The sequence below is a fragment of the Tupaia chinensis genome, unplaced genomic scaffold (assembly GCF_000334495.1).
Source record: "Tupaia chinensis unplaced genomic scaffold, TupChi_1.0 Scaffold000222_1, whole genome shotgun sequence".
In the NCBI taxonomy this organism is placed as follows: domain Eukaryota; kingdom Metazoa; phylum Chordata; class Mammalia; order Scandentia; family Tupaiidae; genus Tupaia; species Tupaia belangeri.
Window position 1 is genome coordinate 2895992 of NW_006159697.1, and position 13406 is coordinate 2909397.

The 13406-nt window shown below is 47.7% G+C and overlaps 1 protein-coding gene across 1 annotated transcript in view; it reads right to left on the reverse strand.

Annotated features, from left to right (window-relative positions):
• Positions 1-13406, reverse strand: part of STS (steroid sulfatase) — a 157534-nt gene that overhangs the window by 7340 nt on the left and 136788 nt on the right. Inside the window, exons 10-11 of the mRNA XM_006147773.3 lie at positions 11196-11317; positions 15-434 (exon numbers count right to left, since the gene is read on the reverse strand). Of these exons, the coding sequence (XP_006147835.1) occupies positions 61-434; positions 11196-11317 (496 nt within the window). The 3' untranslated portion in view covers positions 15-60. The remainder of the gene's footprint in view (positions 1-14; positions 435-11195; positions 11318-13406) is intronic.

Genomic DNA, 13406 nt, shown 5'->3' on the forward strand with positions numbered 1-13406 from the left:
TTGCAGCGAAGATGGTGGGCGGAGCCATGAGCCTCGATGTGGTCCCCAGACACAGATCCACTAACGGCTCACTCTTTGATCCTGTTTCTCTCGGTCGCATCGGCAAGACAGGCCAGAGGAAGGACAACAGAGCTGAAGCCAAGGCTTCCAAAAGATATTCCCCAGGGACAACTGGTTCGGGACCTCCAGCAGGGTCTTGGTGTGGCTGTCGGCAGCTTCGCGCATGACTCTGAGAATCTCATGGAACCGGGGCTCGGTGCTCGGGGTCACCGGACTTCTCTCGCTCGGGTCTTTGGAAATATCAAACAGCAAAGGAGGGTCGTGCGGAGTGATAAATTTTCCAAAACAGAAGCACACGTGTGTAGAAAAGCATCCGTTGGCGCCCTTGGGCGTGAAGTTGGGGGTGAAGAGGAAGGCTTTCCAGATGGACGTGCCTGCAACGTAAAAGGGCAGAGAAAGCGTTAGCGGGGACGTGTCTGGTGCTCCCACGGAGGAGAAGTCACCCAGGGGCTGCCTTGTGCCTGCAGGGATGGATTCTGCAGCTATGGACAGGGCAGACCTACTAGTATCTCATGCACAAGGCCCAAAAGGTAAGGGCCACAGGGTGAAAAGAAATGCAGAACTGGGTCAGCAGGTGGTGCAGCAGTTGAGGTGCTGGACTCCCACAGGGCCGACCACGGTTCAAGTCCCAGACCTGGCAGATTGAAATTCACGCCGGGCGCATGTGCGTGCGTGCCCAAGATCCTGAGAGGAGAATGGAGGAGAAGGGATTGCAGCATGGCCATCTCCCCTGGGGGGTGATTTCTCACTTTCTCTCTGTGTCTCTAATGCATGCATGTACCCTATAGCAAAAGAAACAAACAAACAAACAAACAAACAAAAACAACTGTCTCCAAAACAAACAAACCAAAACAACAACAACAACAAAACTCCTGCAGTATGCCTAACAGCCCACAGTGGCACAGGGAATAGAAACTGATGAACTGATTGATGGTGGCCAGAATCCCCACTTAAAAAATGGAAACTTTCTGGGACCAGCAGATGGCATAATGGCTATGTCGCTGGACTCCCATGTAGTCAACCACGGTTCGCGTCCCGGACCCGGTGGCTTAAAACTCATGCTGGGCATGTGTGCGTGCATGCCCAAGATCCCGAGAGGAGAATGGAGGAGAAGGGATTGTGGTGTGGCCATCCCCCCTGGGGGGGTGATTTCTCACTTTCTGTCTCTCTGGCAATTGCATGCGCCCTGTAGCAAAAAACCTCTCCAAAAATAAAAAAATTAAAAAAAGGAAATTTTCCATTTCCTTTTTATGTAAAAAGAAAAGAAAATCCATCTCCCTCTCTCTGTCTCTTCTGTCCCCCTCCTTCTCTTTTTCTTGCTCTTTCTCCCTCTCTCGCTGTCTCCCCCTCTAGTTCCCTTCCTCCCTCTTTCTCTGCCTTCGTCCCTCCCTGTCTCTCCTCAATTTCTATCTCCCCGTTTCTCCCTCTCTGCTTCGGTCTGTCTCTCCCTCTCTGTCTCATCTCCCCTGCCCCAAGCACTAAGTTATTAGACAGCGGTCTCCTGACAAGCAAACAGCACGTCAGTTAACTGTGCCCGTACAGAACCCACTCAGGATCCCCTGTTCCATGTCATAAACATTGGCGCTTGGGAACGAAGCGTAGGTATTCAGTAAATACGGACGGACTTATTCCGGGCTCACGGCTCTGCCGTCTCGCACACTCCCACTTCACCATCTTAGACTCGCAACCCGCGTTTTCACTTCCAACACAGGGGAGGGAAGAGGCAGGCGTGAGAGATGACAAAGCCGTGCACAGACACACGCGTGCAGACAGCCACTGAGGGACGGTCCAAACAAATCGAATTAAGAATTCAATGAGGCTAGCAAGGAGCATGGGGAATGACTGCAAGTGAGGAACAGCAGACATGATTTTCTGGGTGTGAAAGTCAATGTTCTAAAATTAGATTGTGACCAGGGTGGCGTGACTCTCCGTTTACTCCAAGAGCTTTAAATCGCAGTATCACAGCATGCAAATCATACCTTCAGAGACCTGTCAGGAATCCAAAATTAGCTAAGTTCACTGACACTGAGGGAGCAGGGTTCATCTTTAAAAGGTAAGACCTAGGTGGTGAAGGCATGGAGCTCTTGAGTCCCCGGACCCACAGGCTTGAAACATGCCGGGCGCGTGTGCGTGCGTGCCCAAAGTCCCGAGAGGAGAATGGAGGAGCAGGGATTGCGGCATGGCCGTCCCCCTTGAGGGTGACTTCCCACTTTCTGTCTAAAGCTGTCACTCTGGGAAGCACGTGCATCCTATAGCAAAAATCTCTTAAACACACATACACACACACACACACACACACACGAATAAATAAAGTGTGTGGTCTCTGTTCCATTAAACCGCCAAGTATTTGCATTTCTAGGGAAAAGCGACCCACAATTCTAAAATGATGCATTCGTTTCCTATTATGGGACAACATTCTAACTTTCTGAGGCGCTGTTCTGAAACATCTGGTAGGGTCCTAAGAAGGCTTTAGGGGATAAAAAATGTGGCAGATTAGAAACAAACAAACAAACAAAAACCAGAATGAGCATGCGCCCATCAAGAAGAATTAGGTGCAGGTGAGGCGTGCCATTGTAGCACAGGGAAAGCCTGTTCGGGTTGCTGTGACAACGGGTGTGTGCCAAGGCTGTGGCAACTTCCGTCATTATAGCTGGTTACCATTCAGGATCGACTGATTGCAATACACAAGAAGTGAGTGGAATCGATTTCAAACAACAGCCACCCGTGTCTGCCTTGTCCCCGGATAGCCTCAGACTAGCTTATTTCTGGGGAAGGTCAGCATCTCTGTTTTCCTTTTCTTTTGCTTTTATTATTATTATTATTTTTCTGCAGGAAGCTGGGAAACAGAGCAGGCAAGGTGAAGACGTTCTAATGAATACATCCAGGGGGGTTCGTAACGAGATGCCTACAGCCTGTGCTGTCGTGATTCTCGGAGACGCAGGACACGGCATCTGTGTCCCTCTCCCCGTGCTCAGCGCACCTGCCTTCTCGAGATAAGGTCAGGTTGACACGCAGACGCGCCTGGCTGCAGGAGGCATTTCAGGACTCGGCTCCTGTCTCCAGCAGGGTTTAAAAGGCGGTGGGTAACCGGAAGAAGGGTCTGCACATCACCTGTTTTTCATCATGCTTTCTTACTGGGGATGAGTGATTTGCTTTCGAGGCCTTCCGGGTGACGGAGGGGGGCATTGGCAGCCACTCTGAATCCGTCATGAGGGTCAGCGGGGACCGCGTGACCATAGACAGGAGTGAGCCAGGAAGCCCCCCCCCACACACACACACACCCTTCGTCTTCCAAGGGCTGCAAATCTAGAGGGCGTTTTGAACTTGACATTCAAGTCAAGCCTCGGTGTGCTTAAAACCCCAAGAGAGTGTAGGCTGCTGGAAAAGATTCATTTCAAGGGCCCGTATTTCCCACTCGGTTCTGAAAGCACCTCACACGGATCCGTTATTACCAGCTTAGAGCTGCCCTGCCCAGATGTGACCGGAAGATCGATGCAAGGCCCTGGCATGGGACCACAGGGCCTCCATGCCCACGACAGGCTGTGGTTTTGCTAAACAGCTCCGACGAGTCTACAACCAAGAAGCATTTTTCTCAAGGATGACTTAGTCAGCTAGGAATGTTTGCCTTTTTTTTTTTGGTCAGAGGGCATGTGCACTTACCAGGCGCAGAGACAGAGAGACACAGAGAGGGAGAGGAGAAAGTTCCAGCCCCCTTCCCTACAAAGGGGGATGGTCACACCCCAGTCCCTTCTCTCCCATTTCTCCAACCTGTTGGGACCTTGGGCATGCATGCACACGTGCCCAATCCCAAGTCACGCGCGCTGGGATCAAAACCATAGTTGGCCACATAGAATCCAGCTTCCATAACCAGTAGGCCACAGGGCCAGTGAGGATTGTCTGCCTTTCCATCTTTGAATTCTTAAAAAATCTTTTCTATAGGGGCCAGCAGGTGGTGTCGTGGTTAAAGGTGCTAGACTCACACATGGCTGACTGAGGTTTGAGTCCTGGACCTAGCAGCATGAAAATCACGCCCGACGTGTGTGTGTGTGTGTGTGTGTGTCTGCGCCCAAAATCCCAGGAGGAGAATGGAGGAGAAGGGACTGCGGCATGGCCATCCCCACTGGGGAGTGATTTCTCACTTTCCCTCTCACCATCTCTCTCTGTCTCTCCTTTCTGACAAATGCATGCATCCCAGAGTAGCAACACCTTACACAAAAAATGCAAAACTTACTTATAAAAAGATAAGTTCTTTGTGTCTGTATTATGTTTTTGGATCCAGTTTGGATTTGCTCAAATGAGAAAAACAGAACTGTTTTTGATGGAACGCGGGTCCACGAGCCTACTGCGGTTCGAGTCCCAGACCCAGCAGCTTAAAACTCACAGCAGGCATGTGTGCGTGCGTGCCCAAGATCCCGAGGGAATAATGGAGGAGAAGGGACTGCAGTATGGCCGTCCCCCCTGGGGGAGATCGCTCATTTTCTTTCTCTCCTTCTCTATCTGTCTGGTGAGCACATGTACCCAATAGCAAAACACTCTCTTTGCAAAAAAAAAAAAAAAAAAAAAAATCTCCTGGGGGGCCCGCCGGGGGCCCTGATAGTAAAACGTTTGAAAAAAAAAAAAAAAAAAAAAGTCTCCTGGTGGGCCTGCCAGGGGCCCTGATAGTTAAGGTGGCATTATTTGAGTCCCAGGCCTGGCAGCTCAAAAAACATGCCGGGATTGGGGCCAGCAGGTGGCTAAGGAACTGGATTCCCACATGGCAGACTGAGGTTCCAGTCCCAGATTAGCAGCTTGAAAATCACGCCAGGTGCTTGCGTGTGCGTGCCCAAAACCTCAGGAGGAGAACGGAGGAGAAGGGGTTGCGGTGCGGCCGCCGCTCCTGGGTGGGGGCGGAGAGGGCGATTTCTCACTTTCCCTCTCACTGTCTCTGTCTCTCTGCTGACTGCATGTGCCCTGTGGCAAAAAACTTACCAGATGTGCAAAAGGTACTGGGCTAAGATCGAAGACGGTGTTAGAGCATGCAGACTTACTATGTGTGTGTGTGTGTGTGTTTATGTTTGAGAAAGAAAATTTGCTGTTTATTTGATCTCTGTAAGGAAGGAAGTTTGCACGGTGGCACATCAACCACAGTCATGAAGTCATGGTGGCCCTCTGATTGATGACGTTAATGCCATCTTAGGTCACATCTATTAAAACTTTAGGCGATGGGACCAGCAGGTGGTGTGATGGTGATGTCACTGGACTCCCACATAGTTGACCACGGTTTGAGTCCTGGACCCAGCAGCTACAAACTCATGCCAGGTGTGTGTGTGTGTGTGCATGCCCAAAATTCTCAGAGGAGACTGGAGGAGAAGGGATTGTAGTGTGGCCGTCTACCCTGGGGGGGGGGTGCTTTCTTTCTCTCTTTCTCCCTATCTCTCTCTGTCTCTCTGGTGAGTGCACATGCCCTATAGCAAAAATCTCTAAAAACCAAACCAAAACAAAACAAAAACTTTAGCCTCTAAGGCAAACTTGAAAGAAAAATGTAGCAGGATTTACAAAGTCCTGCTGGTTCATCGTGGGGATGGCTACATTCTTCTCCGGAGAGAGAATAATGTCAGTACCCTCTCCCTCCGAACTAATTTTTGCAGCTTCTCGGAGAGACTACTTCCTGAAAAAAGCATGAAATTTCAAATAAATGTGATTTAAAAAAAATTTTTTGTATATATATACAAGGGATCTTTAAAAAACTTCATGGAAAAACTAGGCATGGATTTCAATTGTTCTTTTTTTTTGGGGGGGGAGCACCAAAATAAATTCATACTTTACTTCCAATTTCCCATCAACTTTGGAAGTCTCCTCCTGTGTGATGTCAGGCTTCTTTGCATACTTGTAGGAAACGCTGTAACCTATTAACAATGTGCTCTGTTTTATTAGACTCCAGAGTACACGCACAGTCTTCCTGTAGGTTTTAGTATGTCCAGGTGGCTTATGAGATTGCACACTGAGGTGAGCACTTATTTTAGATACTGTAGGCATCAGCTCAAAAATCTGCTTCAGAATCCTGGATCCAAGTATCCACCTACCTTCTAAGATAAATTTTCATCCATAAAGTCAGGTTGTCACTCTGTTGAATTTTTATTAACATCCATTCATATGTCAAAAGTTAAAGCCAAAATTTTTAATACACATCGAACAGTGCCTTTTAATGCACCATTCCCATTTTTAATGCAAGAAAAGTTACCCATGTTATAATAATGCTTTCATGAGTTCATTTAAAATGCAATAGGAATAACGATATCGGATCATAATTAAATTATGTCATTCAACTTGCTGAGACAATTAAATTATATAGAAGTCATTGGGTATAAAAATTACAAGGGATTCATGATTCAGAAGGGTGGAAATGGAAACCTGATTCTAACATTTTTGAAAATAAGTATGAGGAGCTCTCACAACTTTTGTGGGAAAATAAAGTGTGAGTTTATTTTGGTGTAAAAAAATGGAACTTGATGCATAATTTTTTTCATAACATACATTCTACATACATTTTTTGAAGACCCTTCATATTTAGTAAGTGTGGAATTATGATATTTAAGCCTCTTATTAATCGGGACAAATGGGAATTAAAAAACATCGTCAATCAGTTCTAGTGTACTAGTATCTCTGAGGGAGGAATAAAGTATCTGTTGTGTTTGCCAATTGCCATGGTGTAAATGCTTCCAAGATGGCCGACAACTGGCCAGCAAGATTCCTGAACAAGAAGATGGTTCTAGCACACAGCAGTCTGTTACTAAGCCATGATCCTGAACTACTTTTCTAATTAAATATTTTGAGGTTGGCTAGCAACTCTGCGATCCCTAAGTCTTGTGGGAAGTGGGCCACAGAGTCCAGTGACTACTGGCCATACACCTGCAATGATCGAAGCGGACTCACTCGACTAGAACTGGTTTCATATTCTTCAGGAAGCTCTGTATGGGTAAGAGTCACAATTCCTCTTTGTACCTCTGTACTCCCAGAAATGAACACACACGGCTCTAAGACGCAAGCAACTCTCAGGCAGAGAATTTTGTCTGTTCTTCTCGCTGACAGATGCCTGTGCTTATACAGTGCATTTGGCATGGCAGGTGCTCAATAAATAGAAAAAAAGAAATAGCTAAAGTACTAGTTAATAGATAGAAATTTGGGGAAAAAATGAATAGACCAAATACTAAATAAATAAACCCAAAGCTATGTAAGAGAGTCAAGGTAGCAAACGTGGATACTAAATTCAGATATAATCTGAAAACTAAAGAACGGACGATTCACAAACTCCATGATGGATTGAGACCCTTCAGCCAGATGAATGATTCTAGCCTTGAGATACTGTGATCTCTCCTTTTGTGTTACTAGTCTAAAGCGTGGGATATTAAGGGATTGCATGAAAAGCAAAAGCCGCTTTTGTCTATCTACGAAGGAAATTTTATCCCAGGGCCAGCTGCCTATCAGGAACTGGGTCTTGTTTTTCTCACTTACTCCTATTTTTTGTCTTTTTCCTGTCCCTTTTCTCTTTACTCCTCCACAGAATGTGTTCTCCAGCTCCCGATCCAACATGTTCCCTCTGGCTTCTCTAACCGGGGGTTAGGCTGTTTTCAAACGCAGTTCTGCAAGGTTCAAGACAGGCCGTACTTCCTCAAACACCCCGGGGTCAGAGAACTGTGTTCTTCATACTCCACGCAAGTGCCATGGAAAAAGAAATAGGGGGCCAGACGCTGGATCAGTGGGAATGCCACTGGACCCCCTCGGGAAAAGTCTAGGTTCAGGAGATGATGTCAGTGCATGTCTGTATCCAGGCCAGCCGAGACCGGGGTGGATCATGACTTGGGAGAGCCTATCTTTCTGTATTTCTCAGAAGAAGAAAGAAAGAAAGAAAGAAAGAAAGAAAGAAAGAAAGAAAGAAAGAAAGAGAGAGAGAGAGAGAGAGAGAGAGAGAGAGAAAGAAAGAAAGAAAGAAAGAAAGAGAGTGAGTGAGAGAGAGAGAGAGAGAGAGAGAGAAAGGAAAGAAAGAAAGAAAGACATTTGCTTGTTTTTAGGTTTTTAAGAAAGAAAGAAAGAAAGAAAGAAAGAAAGAGAGTGAGAGAGAGAGAGAGAGAGAGAGAGAGAGAAAGGAAGGAAGGAAAGAAAGAAAGAAAGAAAGAAAGAAAGAAAGAAAGAAAGAAAAAATGACATATACTATTTTAAAAAAGAAAGCAATCAAGAATAGTGGAGTTCTCATTTATTAGCGGGCTCAGCCCTAAATGCTATAAACTGTTCCAAAAAATAAATAATCTGGGCCTATAGGTGGCTTGGTGGTTAAGGTCCTGGACTCCCACATGGCTGACAGCAGTTCAAGTCTTGGACCTGGAAGCTAGTTTTCTCACTTTCCCTCTCTATCTCTCTGGTGAGCACATGTAAATAAATAATTCTTAAAAAAAAAAAACAAAAAACCCAAACAGAAACAGTCTCCCATGAAGATAAGGAACTGCTGACACGTGGGTGAGATCTGTGAATTAAAACCTTTCAGGCCTAGAAGGCCAAGCCCATGTGTATTGTTTTCATCTTCTGGAATAGCTCAGAAGGAAGCTGCCAGATCTAAAGAGGAAATGTTAGAAGCATAAACCCAGGATTATTTCTGTGGCTAATGGAAGGGTTGCAATTTCCCACTTTAAAAATAATGGGCTGCTCTTTAAAGGACAAGCCTTCGGTCAGTTGGCTGAGTGGGTAGGGTGGGGAGTGGGATTCCCTGAAAGACAGTGTGAGAATTGCCAAGTTTAGGAAGGAGACAATAGCAGGGAGGCTATGGCGTGCCTCAGGGTGGGTGTCTAGGCTCTCGGAGCAGAACTCCGAAGAGCACAATGGGAGAGGGGAGTTTGATTTCACCTCAGAAGAGGGAACTGAGAGTCCAGCCACCATGGACAGTGTCTCCATGCCACGAAGATCGCTATAATTCTCTATGTCAAAGATATGAAGAAGACGCCTATGGGCGTTTATTTTATTGTATCTTTTTGAGGATTTGGTTCACCAAAGAAAGAGAGTGACAGAGACAGAGGTAAAGTGAGAAATCTCTCCCCAGGGAGGATGGCCACCCTGCAATCCCTTCTCCTCTGTTCTCCTCCCAGGACCTTGGGCACACACACACATGCCCAGTGTGAGTTTCAAGCTATCAGGATCTGGGGCTTGAACCATGGTCAGCCATATGGGAGTCCAGTGACGTAACCACTGTGCCATTTGCTGGCTCCCCCCAAGGCACAGTGTTTAAACACAAGGCTCTGTGGGATGATTGTGGGTTTGCATCTAGAGACCTCCGTGTGTACACCAGGCGTGCATGTGCACATGACTCGGGGCTGGCTGAGGCTGGGGGTGGATTGTGGCACAGGGACTCTATTCAGAGTACCTCTCTCTCTGTCTCACTCACTCTCTTGCTTATACAATACATACATACATATGCATATGTATGAGAGAGACAGAGAAGGAAAGAGAGAAAGCAAGCCACCAGGTCCGGGACTCGAACCGCAGTAGGTCATGTGGGAGTCCAGCACCCTCAAGCACCACGCCACCTGGCAGCCCCACAATACATACATATTTTTAAAAAATGTGTGAAGTCTCTAACCACACCTAGGGTTACCACGTCCATTCATCCCTTCATGCTTGTCAGAAATAGCCCTGTAAAGTCCGTATCGGAAAATCCACACAGATCCTATTACCGATCAAGTGCACAATGCAGGGAAGGGCAGGTTTGAACATGTGATAACGACGCGGCCGTTCAACTTGGCTTAACACATTTAAATCCAGCAAATATACGTGCTGAGCAAGGGATATAGATTTAACCTATCAGGATCGTCATTTGGAGGCTGGGGAGAGAAGGATATGCATTTTTGTTCATGACAGTGTGTGCACCTACGTATGTGTGTGTTAGAAGAGAGAGAGAGACAGAGAGAGAGAGAGAGAGAGAGAGAGAGAGAAAGCCTGAGAGGGAAGTAACCCCCACAGGGTCTCATTATGCTGTAAGCCCCTAGCCCTCCAGCTCCTTGGGACCGTGGGTATGCACACACCTGCCATGTTTCTGGCTGACCAGGATGGGGACTCAAACTCACAGTCAGCCATGTGGCTTCCAGCACTGCAATTCTGTATGCTACAGACTATGCCACCTAGGGGGCGCCAGTCCGACGAAGGGGGCGCCAGTCAGACGAACACGGGAAGTAATGCCGTCATTCATTCATTCCCTAGCATGCAGCACCATGATCGCGGCGTGTAGAAAGTGCTTCTGAGAGCAAGCATGCAGGGTGATGCCTCAGTGGGGTGGCAGGGACACTGCGGGGGCAGAGGCAGGAGTCCTTCCAGGCAGGGAACCTGCAGGGCACAGAGTAGCCAAGGAGGGAGCTGCAGTGAGTGCCCAGCTGAGAGAAGGCAGCTCTCCCTGCTGGAAAGAGGACACACAGGTGGGGCTTGGGGACCCATAACACGACCCTTTGATATCCTAGCTGTACAACTCTGTGACCAGGGGCGTAGAGAGACGAGAAGAGAAGAGGAAAAAGACAGTGGAGCAGAGAAGTTGCACTTGGGGGATCTGGTGGCCTCTGTGGAGCAAGGCTTTTCTTAAACATTTATTTATTTCTCCAGAGAGAGACTCAGCACCCCTAACAGGGGTGACACCATGGTCCACCCCTGGCTTCAGCCAGCCCTAGGTCACGGACAAGTGCAAGCCGAGCCTAGTCAGGGAGCTCTCTGGACTTGAACCAGGAACCTCCCCATGTGGGGCCACCTCATAGAGTGTTCATTTTACCAATGCATGGTCTGTACTCCACCTTTTTGGTGGTAAGGTTTTTTTTCCCTCACATTTACTTATTTATTTCTTTGGGGAGAGAGAGAGAGAGAGAACCCAATAAGGTCTTCGTTCTGCAATCCACCCTGAGAGATCGTGTGCTCAGGGAGGCCCCAGGAGTCGAACCCAGGACCTTTCTCATGTGGGCCTAGCTGTTTGGCAGCTGCACCAGCACCTAGCCCACAGCACCAGTAGATGGTGCAGAGCCTGGGCAGCGGGGAAGGGGCACCAGCACCCAGCCCACGGCACCATCTCTCATCCCACTATTCATGGTGTAGACGGTGCAGAGCCTGGGCAGCGGGAAGCTGTGTTTACTCACTGTTGCGTGGGTGCCAGCGCACGGCATTCAAGTAGGCATTGCAATAATGGAACAGAAACTCATGCTCAGAGCGGTGGGTAATCCCTTGGAGCAGAGGCATCAGGTCCCGGCCATCAATGACCCTGTGAGACAAAGCAGGTGCACATCAGCTGGAAGGTCAGCCATGCTGCCCTGGCACTAACCCACCCGGAGGTCTGCAACGTCCTTCTGAGCAAAAGCGAGCACGCTAGAGCGCGTGGTCCTGATGAAGTGAACCACGTGGAGCAGATGAGCCAACCTTGATGGGACGCCAAGTGACCACACTGGTCCCAGCTCCACTCAGGGGTCAGTTCATTCAACCTCCAAGGACCACCGTGAGCTGGGACGATGGTTATTTCCATGGTAGCGCTGAGGAGGCCGAGGACTGGGAAGTGTAAGTAATAAACCCAAGAGGATGTGCCCGGTCAGAGCCGACAGGTGGAGACCCAGGTGGCCGGCATTTTCTCTCCTGGCCGCTGCTTCTATACCCACGTTTCTGTCTACCGCATGGTCAGAGTGAAAGTTTTCTTCGTTTACTAGAGGGCTCTTAAAAATAAGAGCACCGGGACCAGCAGTTAGCGTAATGGCTATGTCGCTGGACTCCCATGTAGTCAACCGCAGTTCGCATCCCGGACCTGGTGGCTTAAAACTCACGCCGGGCGTGTGTGCGTGTGTGCCCAAGATCCCAAGAGGAGAATGGAGGAGAAGGGATTGTGGCATGACCATCCCCCCAGGGGAGTGATTTCTCACTTTCTGTCTCTATGTCTCTGTCTGTCTGTCTGGCGAGTGCACATGCCCTGTAGCAAAAACCTCTAAAAAAAATAAGGGCACCAAACTGGCTCGATAGTCTGGTGGGTAAAGCAGTGGCATCCACATGGCTGATTGTGTGGTTCGAGTCCTGGATCTGGCAGCTCGTGAAACACACCAAGTGCATGTGCGTACATGCCCAAAATGCTGAAAAGGAAGGAGAGATGGAGAAGGGATTTTGATATTTTGATATGCCCTTTACCCACGGCGGGAGGGGTGCTTTGTCTTCCTCTCTCTGTGTGTCTCTGGTGAGCACACGAACCTTCTGGGAAGGGAGAAAGAAAAGAAAGACAATGAAGGAAGGACAGAGAGAGAGCAAAAGAAAAAGAAAGAAAGAAAGAAAGAAAGAAAGAAAGGAAGAAAGAAAAAAAGGAAGGAAGGAAGAAAGAAAGAAGGAAGGAAGAGGAAGAAAGAAAGAAGAGAAAGAAAACATATTTGACATTTTGGGTCAAAAATACTGTTAATATATAGCAAGAAGCAACATGAACAGACTTCGATGAAAGCCAATTTCTAGGTCAGAATGAATTAAAATGTAAATAAAAATAATGATAATATTAAATACCCCGGGGATGGATAGTTCCCAAGTGATTTTTTTAAAAAAAATACTGTTTTCCCTTAAAACCTATTGATTTCTTCCATTAGGGAGAGAGACAGGGAGAGAAGGCGAGAGAGACAAGCATTCCTGTGAGGGTCTTAAATAGTACCATCTACCCCAGACTCAGCCAACCCTGGACCATGGGCATACATGCCTGGCATACCCAGGGAGGTCTCTGGATGTGAACCCAGAACGTTCCCAAGTACTTCTCATTGCAGGGTGTCATGTTTCACTGTTGTACCACTGTCTGCACCTGCCCCCACTAAAAAAAAATCTTCTCTATTATTGGGTAGCTAATTATGCCAAGAATAAAGGTTTCCAAATTGCAACGATAAACAAAGTTAAGATTTCTTAGTGTTTCCATAAAGAGCCCCCAGTTTTGTTTCAGCTTACCTATAAATTAACTGCTACTTGAGAGAAATGAGAGTCAGTGCTACCAGGAGGCCTCTGACACCGAAACAGGGGGTGGAGGAGCATGTTGAGAGAGTTGGCGTGTTTAACGTGAGCATTTTCTTCCCCCATAAAAACACGGCATCGCTGCCCTCTCTTACCGCAAGGCATTTGGACGCTGGGAGAGTCCACCACGGCTCTGACTCGGGTAAGCTTGCTTACGAGGTCAGCCGCCCCTTGGGGGTTTGCCTCTGGTTTATTTTGATGTCACTAAAAACCAGGAATGTAATTATAGTCCCGTTGCCCAGCATTTCTCTGGCCCGAACGCTTGTTATTAATTGTGTGGCGTGCAGAAGTCTGCAGACCGAAAATATTCTATTATCCTAAGCTAAAAATAAGAC